Source organism: Mustela putorius, unplaced genomic scaffold (genome assembly GCF_011764305.1).
Source record: "Mustela putorius furo isolate JIRA1106 unplaced genomic scaffold, ASM1176430v1.1 tig00003899_pilon_pilon_pilon, whole genome shotgun sequence".
Classification (NCBI taxonomy): Eukaryota; Metazoa; Chordata; class Mammalia; order Carnivora; family Mustelidae; genus Mustela; species Mustela putorius.
This window is the reverse complement of record NW_025422048.1, coordinates 15,542,034-15,556,677: the sequence shown is the minus strand read 5'-3', so window position 1 is coordinate 15,556,677 and position 14,644 is coordinate 15,542,034. Positions and strand designations below refer to the sequence as shown.

Genomic DNA, 14,644 nt, shown 5'->3' with positions numbered 1-14,644 from the left:
CCTCTTATACTGTTGGTGGGAATGCAAGTTGGTGCAGCCACTTGGGAAAATGGTGTGGAGATTCCTCAAGAAATTAAAATTACAGCTTCCCTATGACCCTGCCATTGCACTCCTGGGTATTTACCCCAAAGATACAGATGTCGTGAAAAGAAGAGCCATCTGTACCCCAATGTTTATAGCAGCAATGGCCACGGTCACCAAAATGTGGAAAGAACCAAGATGCCCTTCAACGGACGAATGGAAGAGGAAGATGTGGTCCATATACACTATGGAGTATTATGCCTCGACCAGAAAGGACAAATACCCAACTATTGTAGGAACATGGACGGGTCTAGAAGAGATTATGTTGAGCGAAATACGTCAAGCAGAGAAAGTCAATTATCATATGGTTTCACTTATTTGTAGAGCATAACAAATATCATGGATGACAAGGGGAGATGGAGAGGAAAAGGGAGTTGAGGGAAAGTGGAAGGGGAGGTGAACCATGAGAGACTATGGACACTGAAAAACAATCTAAGGGTTTTGAAGGGGCGGGGGTGGGAGGTTGGGGGATCCAGGTTGTGGGTATTAGGGAGGGCACGGATTGCATGGAGCACTGGGTGTGGTGCAAAAATAATGAATAGAGTTACGCTGAAAAAATTAACAATTAAAGAAAATTAAAATATATAATTTTTCCTCTCCTTCTGCCCCTCATGGCCCTCCCTCTCTTAAAAGAACGAAAAAAAGAAGGAAAGAAAAAGAAATGGCTGGTATAGAAGATGACAATAAATACCAAATACATACTTGTGACCTGCAGAGAACCTAGGATGTAGTGTACCCTCATGACTAAACAGAAGGAAAACAAACAAACAAACAATGCATTGAGACAAAACGCTTAGGGCAAAAGGCCAACTTTTACTAACAGAAACTTATAACATGAAAGTTGCAACGCTTTTCCTTAGCCCCAAGAAGACGATTTCTTAGCTAATCATGCTAGGAGCCATCAACAATATCTGGTCGCATTCCAGGACAGCCAATTGGCTCTGCTTTCTCATTGATGATTGCCATAACGGGATTAAAAGCTTGGGGAGCCATCACCTTTGTTGAGAAACTGGTCGCGTTCTATTTTCTCTAGCACCTTCTCAAGGTGACTTATTAAGCCTTCTCTTTTAAATCTGAAAATAAAGAGACAAGCCGTTAACCGAATGATACCCAAACAACCCATGTTGTAGGACGCACTGTGCAAAATACAGAGAGAAGCTCAGTTTACAGGAGAACAGAAAACACATCTGCATGGTATGGGACAATCCAGTAAATACAGAGTGCCAGTTCAAGGTCAAGGCCCACCTCAAACTCAGGTGTGAACAGAAGGTTCCTTGAGCTTGCAAGAATGAGTGAGACTCAGATAATATCAATCAAAATAAGTGGAGACAACATGGACTCTGAGTGAGGATCAGGGTTTGAGAAAAGTCAGGCAGGGCCCAAACCCACCCCTCACCCAGCAGCCCACTGGCCCCGCCGTGAAACATTCTGGACACGTCCTCCTACACCCACTTTGCCGCTTCCTTCATGGCATATACAGCAAATTTTTTGTGCACTTCCGGAGGTCCTTGCACTCCCTCAAGCAATTTGAGGATTTTTCCATATTCTGAAGATATTTAGAGAAAAAAAAAAAAAACCCTTCAGTATTTCTAAAGTACAAAGAGGAGACAGAACTCAGTCTTGGAGACTCGGTGATCATTCAAGGGCTAGAATGTTACAGAGTACCTGTGCGTTCCATCCTTACTTTCAGACATCCGAATATATCCACCAACGGAATCTAGTACACAATAACCAATTAAGAAATACAAAAGAACAAGAGAAAAAGGTTTACTGGGACATTTCAGTCAAAATAAAGACGAACCATTCTAATTGGGAAAACCCAGTTCTGGCAAAGGATGAGGTCAGTGGAATCTAGTCCGGATCAGAGAATGGGAAAGACTTCCTGTGGTTTCACGGACAGAAATTGTTACTCGACTTACTTCCTTCAAAATATCGGATTTCCTTCTTCAATTGCAGTTTTATTTCCATATTGATTTTCACTGGTATTGGCAGTTGATCTGGCACATCTTCCCACACAGATGTTGCTGTGCCCTTGGGCTCATCTGCAGAGAGACAGCTGGGAAAGATTCCTCCCACCAGGGCATCACTACCAGGTCTGTGAATCGGCCCACCCTTGTTGACCCTGGCTAAGTCAGGACACAAAGAATCTAATTGTGTGGAGTACCGTCTCCTGCCACGCTCACATGCTCTGGAGATCAGATTTTGACCAGAAGCCATCAGGTGGGGATCGACCACTTCCCCTCCCCGCCCCGTGCATACTGTGAATGGCAGGTGCCCCTGGAAACCTCACTGAAGGCGGAGCTGCAATGATGGGCATTTCAGCAACCCCATACGCACATCCATGTGCTTCACAGTCTCTAATGTTTCTTTTCGCAGCAGGACAATACACCAGCTAGATGTATCAGTACTGAAAATTTGACCTCATGAAAAATAATACAACAGAGAAGCCTCTTCTATTCTTGTCACTACGCATACACACAGAAACAGACTTGGACAATATGACTATCAACAAACATTCACAGAGCCCTGGGACTCAGGATTCAATGTTCCCTTGATGCACTCTACAAGGAGAAGAGCTGAACGTGTCACTTGATGTCACTTGATGTCACGATGCCTGATACTGGCACTAAATCACTAGAGATCCCAGTCAGTAAATGATCTTCCTCATCTGGCTTTTTATTTATTATTTATTTTTTTTTTGGTCTCAGGAGATAATTTTTTTTTTTTTTACTCCAAGTCTGACACATCTACTTCATTCACTCATGCTCCTCTGTGCCAAACATCAAGACAACAATGGGGATCAGCAGTGAACCAGACAGAAGAACCCTTACCTTTTAGAAGTTACAACCACTGTGGACATCAGAGAGTACATGTACAATGGGCAAAGGGAATAACATGGTTTGATTTTGTGTTAGGAAGAAGTCAGCAGGGATGTGAGCCAGAGTGGGAGAGGAGGCCTCCATGATGCGTGGTCGGGCAGGGCGGTCTGAAGAGGTGAGCCCTGGGCAGAGCCAGGAGCAGGAGACAGAGCCGGCCCGTGCACACACAGCGGAGGCGGCCTGGCTGCCATGAAGGCCATGCACTGCCTGTGCAAGGGGACAAGCCTGGGCCACAGAATAAGGGTCAGATGCAGAGAGAGCAAGGAAGACACGGAGAGGACATGAGATGGCAGGAGAGGATGGCAGGGTCAGGAGGAGCAAGGTCTGGAGACCAGCGTCAGGAGCTCAGACTCTGTTCCGAGCGCTTGGGGAATTAATGATGGGTTTCAGGATATGCATGTGATGATCTGATTTCTGTGTGGACACGGTCACCCTGGGTACACGGCAACAAATGGGCTACACACGTTCAGGCGGGGAAGCAGGACGCGAGCTCAGAAGCTCTGGAACACCTGGCTGAGTGATGAGGCAGTGTGGAATGAGGGACAGTATAACGGTGGGACTCAGGAACTGCGACAGTGTTAAGAGGAGAGAAAGGAGATCAGAAAGGAGAAGAACATCTGTAGAATGCAGAGTCTGGGGAGCCAGGAATGTCTCCATGAAGGACAGAGTGATCACCTGGTCCAGTGTGGCTGGGAAATTAATGGCAGCCTCACCCAAAGCCAGTGACCTTGATCAGAACTGACCCCGAGGCATGGAGGAGCCAGAGGAGGGGCTGCCCTGGGCCAGGTCAGGGAGGGGAGGGGAGGACGGGCAGGGCATCCTCACCATCTTCCGAGGACACGGCTGAGGCCCCAGGCTGGGATGATCCCTCTCCTTCCTCTCTCACTGACAGCAGCGGCATGCTCAGCCTTTCCTTCAATGGAGGCGGAGTGATGGATTTTCCAGAACGTTTCACTTGGCTTTTGGGCCCAACAGCGGACTCCTCTGCTTTATCACTCATCACTTCCTGAGGAGCATTAAGAAACATGTTCCATTAATGACAAAAAAACAACCACTCTGAAAGAGGAAGGAGGTGTCTCAGGACGTTACCATAGAACTACGTGATGACCCAACATTTGCAGTACCAGGTATTTACCCAAAGAACACAAAAAATACTGATTTGAAGGGGTACCTGCACCCCGATGTTTACAGCAGCATCGCCGACAGCAGCTGAACTCTGGGAAGAGCCAGACTGGTGACTGACTGATAAATGGAAAAAGAAGACATGGTGTACGTCTACAGCAGAATATTACTCTGCTGTCAAAAACAATGAAATCTTGCCGTGCGCAATGACGTGGGTGCAGCTAGAGAGCAGAATGCTAAGCACAGTAAGTCCGTGAGAGAAAGGCAAACAGCAAACGAGTTTGCTCACATGCAGAATTTAAGAAACAAACAGATGACCACGGGGCGAGGGAAAGAAGGGCAAACCAGAAAACAGACTCCTAAGCGCAGAGAACAAACTCAGGGTCCTGGAGGGGAGGTGGGCTTGGGGACATGTGTGTGACAGGGATGAGGGAGGGCCCTTGTGTGATGAGCACCGGCTGTCGTACAGACACGTGTGGAATCACTCAGTTCTACACCTGACACTAATAGCATCTCTGTGTTACCTAACTGGAGTTTCAAGAAAAACGTGAGAAGCCATGCAAGCATTCCACCCGTCCAGACCGGCTCTCACAATCTTGCACCTTCCCTCCTCCACAATGTGTCCTGAGCCATCAGCCAGGCGTTTCTTCAGCATGCACGTGGCTCCTCTGGGGGCTCTCTGCCTACACCCCACAGTTGGATTGCTTCCTCTGCTGTCTAGGAGTGGCCTCCCTGTAGAAAGGTCCAGACCCATGTCTCTGCTCACCTGGCCTCTGGCCCCTGAGAGCTCGCTGCTGAGCATCTGGGCGAAATCAGCCACTGGCCCCTGACAGGGAAGACAAGGACAGACCACGAAGGAGGCAGGCCACTCCTCCTGGGTCCTGGCAGGTCTAAGAAGCAAGGAACATACATACCAGGCTGGTCCTGGGCGGCCCCACGAGGAGATCTGCGCACTGCCAGGCAGGGCCCTTCAAGTTTATATATAGTCGCCTGCGTGGGCTTCATCCCAGGCACTGTCCACATGGGCCCAACAACACTCCCTCTGAAGCTGGAACTGTGTGACAGCTCCCACGACGGAGAGGAACTTACGTTCAAGGACAGGGGAAGGGATGAGGGCCTTCCGATAGCCCGCGGCCAACTTGGGGTCAACAGGAGGCCACGTGCTCTCAGAAACTCCCCCAACCAAGGCAGAATTCTGGCAAAAACTGGATACAAGGTAAGGAAGGGTAGGTGTGGGGCTCAGGAGCAATCAGCCAGCACAAAGATGCCCATGAAGGGTGGCTGGCCAGGCGCAGGTGCCTTCTCCCGCCTCACTAGCCCCCAGCCTGCAGTACCATCCTTCATCAAAATGCCTTTACTCGGCAGAGGATCATCTCACGAAAGCGACGAGATGAGGGAGGGGCAGGTCACGTTAAGAGGGGTCAGAAGGAGGACCGAGGGACACTGAAATCCGTGGCCTGAGCCCCCAACAGCTGTGTTCCCCACATTCACAAGGAACCACGAAGCAGGAGCCACCGGTGGAAAAGCAGTGCGGTCGGCTTGAGGCTACTTCCCACATCCCACAGTGCTTCTTTATCTGTCTGTGTCTTCTGACCTTGCTGGGTGTGAATCCATTTTTTCTGACAACTATCGCCCCCTGCCAACTTCCTCAGTAACATTTTAACTACAAAAGTTTCATTGCATTTCCCTTTACATGCAACATTTTCTTTGCACTGGAACCAGAAATGTTGATGGTCGGGGCCTGGACTAATGTGAGCACGTGAGGGTTGAGCAGCACAGGAAGCTGCTTCGTCCTCAAAGCTGAGTCCGGTCCAGCCCAGGAGCCGCCCCTCCTTTAGTTTCTCAGGCTTCCCTCCTGGCATCCTCCATGGTACCCATCTACAGAAGGGTAGATTGAGCCCTTCTCCTTCTCACAGCTGCTCTGCGGGCTCTGAATTGTGAAAAGTGGTGCCTGTGCACCCTGGGGGAGCATTGGCAAATGGGACGTTTTTCACAATGAGATCCAAATCTAACAAGAACATTGCCGTTTTATGAGGAGAAGCCAGGCTTTGGGCATACTGAATGTGAAAAGTGGTTGTTGCCAGCTGGTACAATTTCTTCCATTCCCAAATGTGTCTTGTGTTTTGCTCCTTTGCTTGCCACCATGAACACTGTTTTGCATAAGGTGCTTTCAATCACAGGGCCATAAACCTCTCCTGTTTTGGCTAAAATTATACAAGAAGCCAACAGCTAAGTGGAGGTTACCATCAAATGAGCTGAATCCTGTATCAATAATATGACCAAGGGCCTGGTCCCTTCCCCAGGTTTCTCTTCTGCATTTTGAAGCCACGTCATCCGAGTTCTGGCTCCTCCTCATGATTGCAAAGTGGATGCCAGGGCTCCTCAGCTACCTGCTACTCAAGTCCTGTGTAGCAGAAGAATGAGGTTACATCCTTCTGTCGCATTCCCACAGGAAGTCCTAAGGTTTGCTGTGATGGAATCCTTCTGTGCACGTCTGCCTCCAAAGATCATTTTGCTCTACGGGGGGGGCATCAATCAGAATGTGACAATTTCCTCGGCTCAGGCCCCAGACAGCAAATGCATAGATTGAAAGATACCACCCCTGATAGGGTTGACCATGGCCTCACATAGGATCCTGTATTCATTAATCAGAATATAATTTCTTTGATGAAGTCCCCAAACTTTATTTTCGCTTTTGTTTCCTTTGCCTTTGGAGACATATCTTGAAAGAAGTTGCCGTGGCTGATATCGAAGAGATTACTGCCTATGTTCTCCTCTAGGATTCTGATGGATTCCTGTCTCACGTTGAGGTCTTTTATCCATTTTGAGTTTCTCTTTGTGTACGGTGTAAGAGAATGGTCGAGTTTCCTTCTTCTACATATAGCTGTCCAGTTTTCCCGGCACCATTTATTGAAGAGACTATCTTTTTTCCACTGTATATTTTTTTCCTGTTTTGTCGAAGATTAACTGACCATAGAGTTGAGGACCCATATCTGGGCTCTCTACTCTGTTCCACTGGTCTATGCGTCTGTTTTTATGCCAGTACCATGCTGTCTTGGTGATCACAGCTTTGTAGTAATGCTTGAAATCAGGTAACGTGATGCCCCCAGCTTTATTTTTGTTTTTCAACATTTCCTTAGCGATTCGGGGTCTCTTCTGATTCCATACAAATTTTTAGGATTATTTGCTCCAGCTCTTTGAAGAATACCGGTGGAATTTTGATTGGAATGGCATTAAAAGTATATATTGCTCTAGGCATTATAGACATTTTAACAATGTTCATTCTTCCGATCCAAGAGCATGGAATGGTCTTCCATCTTTTTGTGTCTTCTTCAATTTCCTTCATGAGTGTTCTGTAGTTCCTCGAGTACAGATCCTTTACCTCTTTGGTTAGGTTTATTCCCAGGTATCTTATGGGTCTTGGTGCTATAGTAAATGGAATCGATTCTCTAATTTCCCTTTCTGTATTTTCCTTGTTAGGGTAAAAGAAAGCCACTGATTTCTTCACATTGACTTTGTATCCTGCCACGTCGCTGAATTGCTGTATGAGTTCTAGTAGTTTGGGGGCGGAGTCTTTTGGGTTTTCCATATAAAGAATCATGTCATCTGCGAAGAGAGAGAGTTTGACTTCTTCATTACCAATTTGGATACCTTTTATTTCTCTTTGTTGTCTGATTGCCGTTGCTAGGACTTCTAATACTATGTTGAACAAGAGTGGTGAGAGTGGGTATCCTTGTCTTGTTCCTGATCTCAACGGGAAGGCTGCAAGCTTTTTCCCATTGAGGATGATATTTGCTGTGGGTCTTTCATAGATAGATTTGATGAGGTTCAGGAATGTTCCCTCTATCCCTATCCTTTGAAGCGTTTTAATCAGGAATGGATGCTGGATTTTGTCAAATGCTTTTTCTGCATCAATTGAGAGGACCATGTGGTTCTTCACTCTTCTCATATTAATTTGCTGTATCACATTGATTGATTTGCGAATGTTGAACCATCCTTGTAGCCCAGGGATGAATCCCACCTGATCGAAATCAAAAGCTTCTGCACAGCACAGGAAACAGTCAACAAAACAAAGAGGAAACCCATGGAATGGGAGAAGATATTTGCAAATGACAGTACAGACAATAGGTTGATATCCAGGATCTATAATGAACTCCTCAAACTCAACACACACGAAACAGGCAAACCTATCAAAAAATGGGCAGAAGCTATGAACAGACATTTCTCCAATCAAGACATACAAATGGCTATCAGACACATGAAAAAATGTTCATCATCATTAGCCCTCAGGGAGATTCAAATTAGAACCACATTGAGATATCACCTTATACCAGTTAGAATGGCCAAAATTAACAAAACAGGAAACAACATGTGTTGGAGAGGATGTGGAGAAAGGGGCACCCTCTTACACTGTTGATGGGAATGCAAGTTGGTGCAGCCTCTTTGGAGAACAGTGTGGAGATTCCTCAAGAAATTAAAAATAGAGCTTCCCTATGACCCTGCCATTGCACTCCTGGGTATTTACCCCAAAGATACAGATGTCGTGAAAAGAAGGGCCATCTGGACCCCAATGTTTATAGCAGCAATGGCCACGGTCGCCAAACTATGGAAAGAACCAACATGCCCTTCAACGGACGAATGGATAAGGAAGATGTGGTCCATATACACTATGGAGTATTACGCCTCCATCAGAAAGGACGAATACCCAACTTTTGTAGCAACATGGACGGGACTGGAAGAGATTATGCTCAGTGAAATAAGTCAAGCAGAGAGAGTCAATTATCATATGGTTTCACTTATTTGTGGAGCATAACAAATATCATGGAGGGCAAGGGGTGGTAGAGAGGAGAAGGGAGTTGGGGTAAATTGGAAGGGGAGGTGAATCATGAGAGACTATGGACTCTGAAAAACAATCTGAGGGGTTTGAAGTGGCGGGGGTGTGGGAGGTTGGGGTACCAGGTGGTGGGTATTATAGAGGGCACGGATTGCATGGAGCACTGGGTGTGGTGAAAAAATAATGAATACTGTTTTTCTGAAAATAAATAAATTGTTTTAAAAAAAGAATATAATTTCTTCTCAAGCAGGCAAACATTGGCAATGGTGACACCAAAACCCCAATCCTTAATTTCATGTGGACTATGATATCTAAACAAAATGAAATTTAAAAAGTACTACTTGCCAACACAACAAAAGGTACTCCAAAAGTTTGTAACATACTTCTAAATCAATACTCACTATTGAAGTCTAAGAAAACATCACATGACTGATTCTGTGGGACACATGAAATGGAGGTGGGGGGGAGCTTACAACTTCACATTCTGTTAGAAAAGAAGCATTGCTGCAAATAAATGAGGTCTGTCCCTGGAGGAAGAGGCAAAAAGACTATAGTGAGAGCTATGCTGTGTGTTGACACTTGTGTCTCCCCACCAGCCTGTGTTGAAATCCAAACCCCCAGGGAAGCTGATATCAGGAGGCATCCGGGTCCTTTGGCGGGTGCTGAGGTGCAGACAGTGGCCCACTCCTGAGCTGGATTAGTGCTTCAGAAAGGAGGCTGCAGAGAACCCGAGCCCTCCCACGGGGCAGAATGAGGGCGCCTGACTCTGAACTAGGCCACGGACATCCCTACATCTCCCTGGTGTCGGCAGCCTGGTCCTGGTGCCCCAGCCTCCCCAGCTCTGGACAACACATTTCTGTCCCAGTCACCTTCCCAGTTTCTGCCATGGTGCTATGGCAGCCCGAACAGACCAAGATGGCTCCTTGGCATGATTATCAAGGACAACTTAGCCACAGAATAACAATACTGTCCACCAAGCAGGAGTCCGAGCCCTGTATCCAGAAGGGAGCTCTGTGAAAGACAGTGGGAACACCCAGAGTGACTTTATAGTAAATTTGGGAACTGAGACGACATAGACACTGTCCTAGAGCAAGGAAACATTCCAAAAGTCACCAAGAAGAAACAGAAAATCTGAACACCCCTGTATGTGGTCCAACGTTTAGTACCAAATGATGAGCCTTTCCATTCTAAAGGCTTTCCTGGGGAGTCCCTCAAACATTCAGGGGGGATATAATACCAGTCTTACGCAAACGCTTTCGGAGAAGAGAAGAAAGGGTGCGAGTTCCCTACTCATTTTGTGACGCCAAGATAAATGTGTTACTAACATCTACCAAAAACACTGGAAGAAAAGGAAAGCAAAAGACCCAGATCGCTCTCCTGAATATAGACCCACAACTCCTAAACAACTCGTTAGCAAGTAAAATTAAACAGGACATTAAAAAACAAACAAACAAACAAACAAACAAACCCTAAAGGTCATGGGGTAGTTGGGTCTATTGCTGGAAGGAAGACTGGTTTCACCCTGGAAAATTTATCCGTGAAATGTGCTACATAAACAGCAAAAACCGGGCAAAACGCACAGCGCCATTGTAATAAGTGGGTTGATGCTGGATACTTATTCACAGTAAAAATCCTCAGCAACTTTGGATGAAAGGCAACTTCTTTAACCTAAGAAAGCTTATCTTCCCCCCCTCCCCCACCCCCTGCAAAATGCACACAAGAGCTGTATTTAATGGCGACATGCCCAACTCTTTCTTCTTGAGTTTGAAATAAGACATGGTGTCCGCTGTGTTTTCAAGGACATACTGGAGGAACTGAAAACTGTCAGTAAACAATCAGAAGTATACATTTTGGAGAAGAAGGACTGAGGCTGTCATTGTTCACAGTGGACATGTTCTATATGTAGAATATCCAAAAGGATGTAAAATACAGAGAATTAATAAGTGTACAGTAGCCAAGTTACTGGATGCAAGAGCAAGAATCAAAAACCTGTGTATTTCTGTGAAATAACAATCCGATTAGAAAAAGATATTCAAAATACCATTAGAACAGTGTCAAGCACATCTAGGGGCACCTGGTTGGCTCAGTCAGTGGATGGTGGGACGGTTGATCTTGGGGTTGTCTGTTCAAGCCCCATGTTGGGTGAAGAGATTACTCACAAATAAAAAATTTTTTAAAAAAATGAAAACCTATAGAACAAAGCTAACCACAGGTGTGCCTAAGCACTACCCATGAAACATAAACCTGATGGACAGAAATCAAAGGCCTCAGTAAATGGGCCGTGTGGATACATACATACCGTGTGGATGGGAAGACTCATTATTAAGTCATTGTTGCCAATTCTGCCCAGAATAATTATTGCATCGTGCTTAAATCTAAGTAATTTTTTATTAAAACTTTAAAATCTCCCTGTTAACATTGGGGATAACTCATGAGCTGATACTACAGAGTATATGGATATCGAAGGGCCTAGAATAGCTGAGACCCTATTTAGGCAAAAGCACCAGGTTGGAAGATGCACACGGCCAGACAGCAGACGTAGGAGCCATGACAACGCTGTGGAGTTGGATGGAGCAAGGGTGGGCGGATACGCCCGTGCGACAGGACAGGGAGTCTAGACATGACTCGGGAAATCTAGCGGGTGCTAGATTGTTGACACTGGGGCCTTCAAGCCTTTGTGGTCCATTCAGTAAGTCCACCTGCTCCCTGCGGAGAACAGCAATTCTGCTCTGATCCCCTTCCTGTCCATATAACATTGATCTCCCATGAATAGGAGAGATAGAAGGACACGTAGGATAGTACGTTCATGGTTTTAAAAGGTAAAGCTTTTAAAAAGAATGAAATCACTGACCATGATGAATAGGTTGACTAATTAGACTTAATTAAACTGAGAATTTCGGTGCATCAAAAATATACTAAGAAGGCAACGACTTAGGGCACCTGTGTGGCTCAGTTGGTTAAGCATCTGACACTTGACTTTGGATAAGGTTATGATCTCAAGGTGGTGAGATTGAGCCCCAACCTGGGCTCCAACCTGGGCTCTGTGCTGGGTGGCCAACCTGCTTATGATTCTCTCTCTCCCTCTCCCTCTGTCACTCCCTGCTTTTTGTGTGCATGCCTTCTCTCTCCCTCTCAAAAAAGAGAGTGACAAAACAAAACAGATCAGCAGAAGACACAGAAAATTATATTTTTAAGTATATGTATAAATATAAACGTATGTTGAACAGCAAATCAATTTTAAAACTACAGATATCTCATAATTCAAGCAGAGGGAGTCAATTATCATATGGTTTCACTTATTTGTGGAGCATAGCCAATAGCATGGAGGACATGGGGAGATGGAGAGGAGAAGGGAGTTGAGGGAAATTGGAAGGGGAGGTGAACCATGAGAGACTATGGTCTCTGAAAAACCACCTGAGGGGTTTGAAGGGGCGGGAGTGGGAGGTTGGGGGAACCAGGTGGTGGGTATTAGGGAGGGCACCGATTGCATGGAGCACTGGGTGTGCTGCAAAAACAATGAATAGTGTTAAGCTGAAAAGAAATAATAATAATAAAAAAACTACAGATATCTCAGTAAGATGTGGATGCACGTCCTGGAACGTCTCTTCAAAAGACATACAAAAATGGCCAGTAAAGCACATTAACCAGTACAAAATGCACACCCACCAGGGCACTGAGATTGAAGACGCCCTATAGCAAGTGTTTCTGCGTATGGAAAGCAGCCAACTCTAACGTACTGTCCGCCCCAGATTCCCACTTTGATGACCACGGTCACCCATAGAAGGTTAGATAGAACCCCTGAGAGACTGAGATACAGAAACCCAGGGAAACTACCCCACCCCGGGCTGAGACAGAGCATCCAAGCAAGAGCAAACCACCCCAAGTGCCCGAGAGCCCCCGAGTAAGAATTCACCCCAAAGGCTGAGTGAGACAGACCACACGAGGGAGAGTGCACCCCCTGAGCAGAGCCCCCAGGATGCCCCCCCCCCCGGGCAACGGCTGAGACAGGGCGGCCGAGGAAGAGCCGCCCCCACCTCCATAAGGGGGACCAAGTGCCCAAGGAACCCTCCACCCAGGGCTGGGAGGGAGCACTCAAGGAGAAGCCCGCTTCTGGGCGGAGATGGACCTTCCGAGGAAGAGCCTCGGCTCCCCAGACGGCAGCGGGAGCGCCAAGAAAGAGCCCAAACCCCCAGCGCCGAGCGAGCACCCAAGGGGAAGTTCTCTCCCGGCCACGCCCGGCTCAGACGGAGCCCCCCGGGGACAGCTTCCCCATCGTCTTAAAGCATCGGAGGAGCGGCACCCCACAGGAGGGGACAGAGCCCCCACGAAAGTCTCCCCAGGACTACGAGTCCTCACCAGGGACCAGCAGAGCACCACGGAAGCCCAGCCCCACCATGGCTGAGACAGAGCACCCCGGGAAAATGCCCCCTCGGGCTGAGCTACACCCCAAGGCGACTGTCTCGCAGGCTGAGGTAGAAGCCCTCAGGGACAGGAATCCGAGGGCTGAGCTGGTGCAGCCCAGGAAACATCCCCTCACAGAGCTTGAACCGAGAGCCAGGAACCACTCCCCCCGTCCCTCACGTAGGACTGAGGGGATCACCCAAAGACATGTCCCCTCACCAGTGCTGACAGAATTACGTAAGCAGAGTCCCTCACAGAACTCAAGACCCCACCAAGGACTGCCTCTTCTCCAACATGGCTGAGACAAGCTGCCCAGAAAATGCCTCCCCGGTGCTGAGGTCAGAACCCACCCACGTCTCTCCCACAGAGCTGAGGTAGATCCCCCCTCAGGAAGCCACCACAGCCAAGGGAGAGGCACTTTCAGGGCCCACGGACAGCGCCAGGGGACAGAACCCACTGTCCCAGGGTTAAAATCCTGACCTCGTTCCAGGCGCCTGGAAACAAGAATGGCAGGGACGTCGTGGTGCCTCTCAGGTGGGACTGTGCAGAAAGGTGCCCCCTGGGAAACCTCTGGACATCCGCCCCCTAGGGGATCTGGGAGCGGTGCGCACACACAGCTGTCCGGCCAGAAGGCTGATCTACTTCTTTTTACTGCCCCGGGGAGGTGTAAGGGCGTTTCCACGACTTGGCGGGCCGTTGGCCACACTGCCCTGCAGCAGCCCGACCCCCCGAGAAGCTGTGTGCCGTGCGGAACCAGGTGCTGGAGAAGCCTGCTGCCCCCCAGGGGCCAGCTGTGCCCGCTGCCCAGAACCAGGAAGCAAGTCTTTCCGGCCGCGGCTCAGGCGCCCCCTACAGGCAGAACTCGGACACACAGACCAGAAGAAAAGGCGTTTCTAGGAACCCAACTCTTTTTTACATAGGAGGCCACAGCGTTGAGTTTCAAGATAAGAGTGGATCAATGGATAAGGAAGATGTGGTTCATATACACTATGGAATATTATGCCTCCTTCAAAAAGGATGAATACCCAACTTTTGTAGCAACATGGACCGGACTGGAAGAGATTATGCTGAGTGAAATAAGTCAAGCAGAGAGAGTCAGTTATCATATGATTTCACTTATTTGTGGAGCATAACAAATAGCATGGAGGGCAAGGGGAGTTATAGAGGAGAAGGGAGTTGAGGGAAATTGGAGGGGGAGATGAACCATGAGAGACTATGGACTCTGTAAAACAATCTGAGGGTTTTGAAGGGGTGGGGGGTGGGAGTTTGGGGGAACCAGGTGGTGTGTATTACAGAGGGCATGGATTGCATGGAGCACTGGGTGTGG

General features: G+C 47.7%; 1 protein-coding gene across 2 annotated transcripts; it reads right to left on the bottom strand.

Moving 5' to 3' along the window:
• Nucleotides 1-885: 885 nt before the first annotated feature.
• LOC123388489 (integrator complex subunit 6-like) lies at nucleotides 886-13,956 on the bottom strand. 2 transcript variants are annotated; one of them, XM_045068189.1, is made up of 5 exons: nucleotides 13,798-13,956; nucleotides 3,786-3,966; nucleotides 2,001-2,123; nucleotides 1,534-1,627; nucleotides 886-1,154 (listed from the first exon to the last, which is right to left on the bottom strand). In XM_045068189.1, the coding sequence occupies exons 2-5, from the start codon at nucleotides 3,958-3,960 to the stop codon at nucleotides 1,055-1,057; spliced, it is 492 nt and encodes a 163-aa protein (XP_044924124.1). In that variant the 5' UTR covers nucleotides 3,961-3,966; nucleotides 13,798-13,956; the 3' UTR covers nucleotides 886-1,054. The 2 variants fall into 2 exon arrangements, with proteins under 2 accessions (XP_044924124.1, XP_044924123.1); XM_045068188.1 differs by lacking the exon at nucleotides 13,798-13,956 and adding an exon at nucleotides 4,849-4,979.
• Between the last annotated feature and the right edge of the window lie 688 nt (nucleotides 13,957-14,644).

What these genes read in the sequence shown, in the direction of transcription:
- LOC123388489 (XM_045068188.1), bottom strand. Translation starts at nt 4,884, where the DNA reads ATGCTCAGCAGCGAGCTCTCAGGGGCCAGAGGCCAG. An exon ending in AATCCGATATTTTGAAGGAA is followed by an intron (nt 1,628 to 2,000) that starts GTAAGTCGAGTA and finishes AAATATCTTCAG; the next exon opens with AATATGGAAAAATCCTCAAA. An exon ending in GCCATGAAGGAAGCGGCAAA is followed by an intron (nt 1,155 to 1,533) that starts GTGGGTGTAGGA and finishes CTTTATTTTCAG; the next exon opens with ATTTAAAAGAGAAGGCTTAA.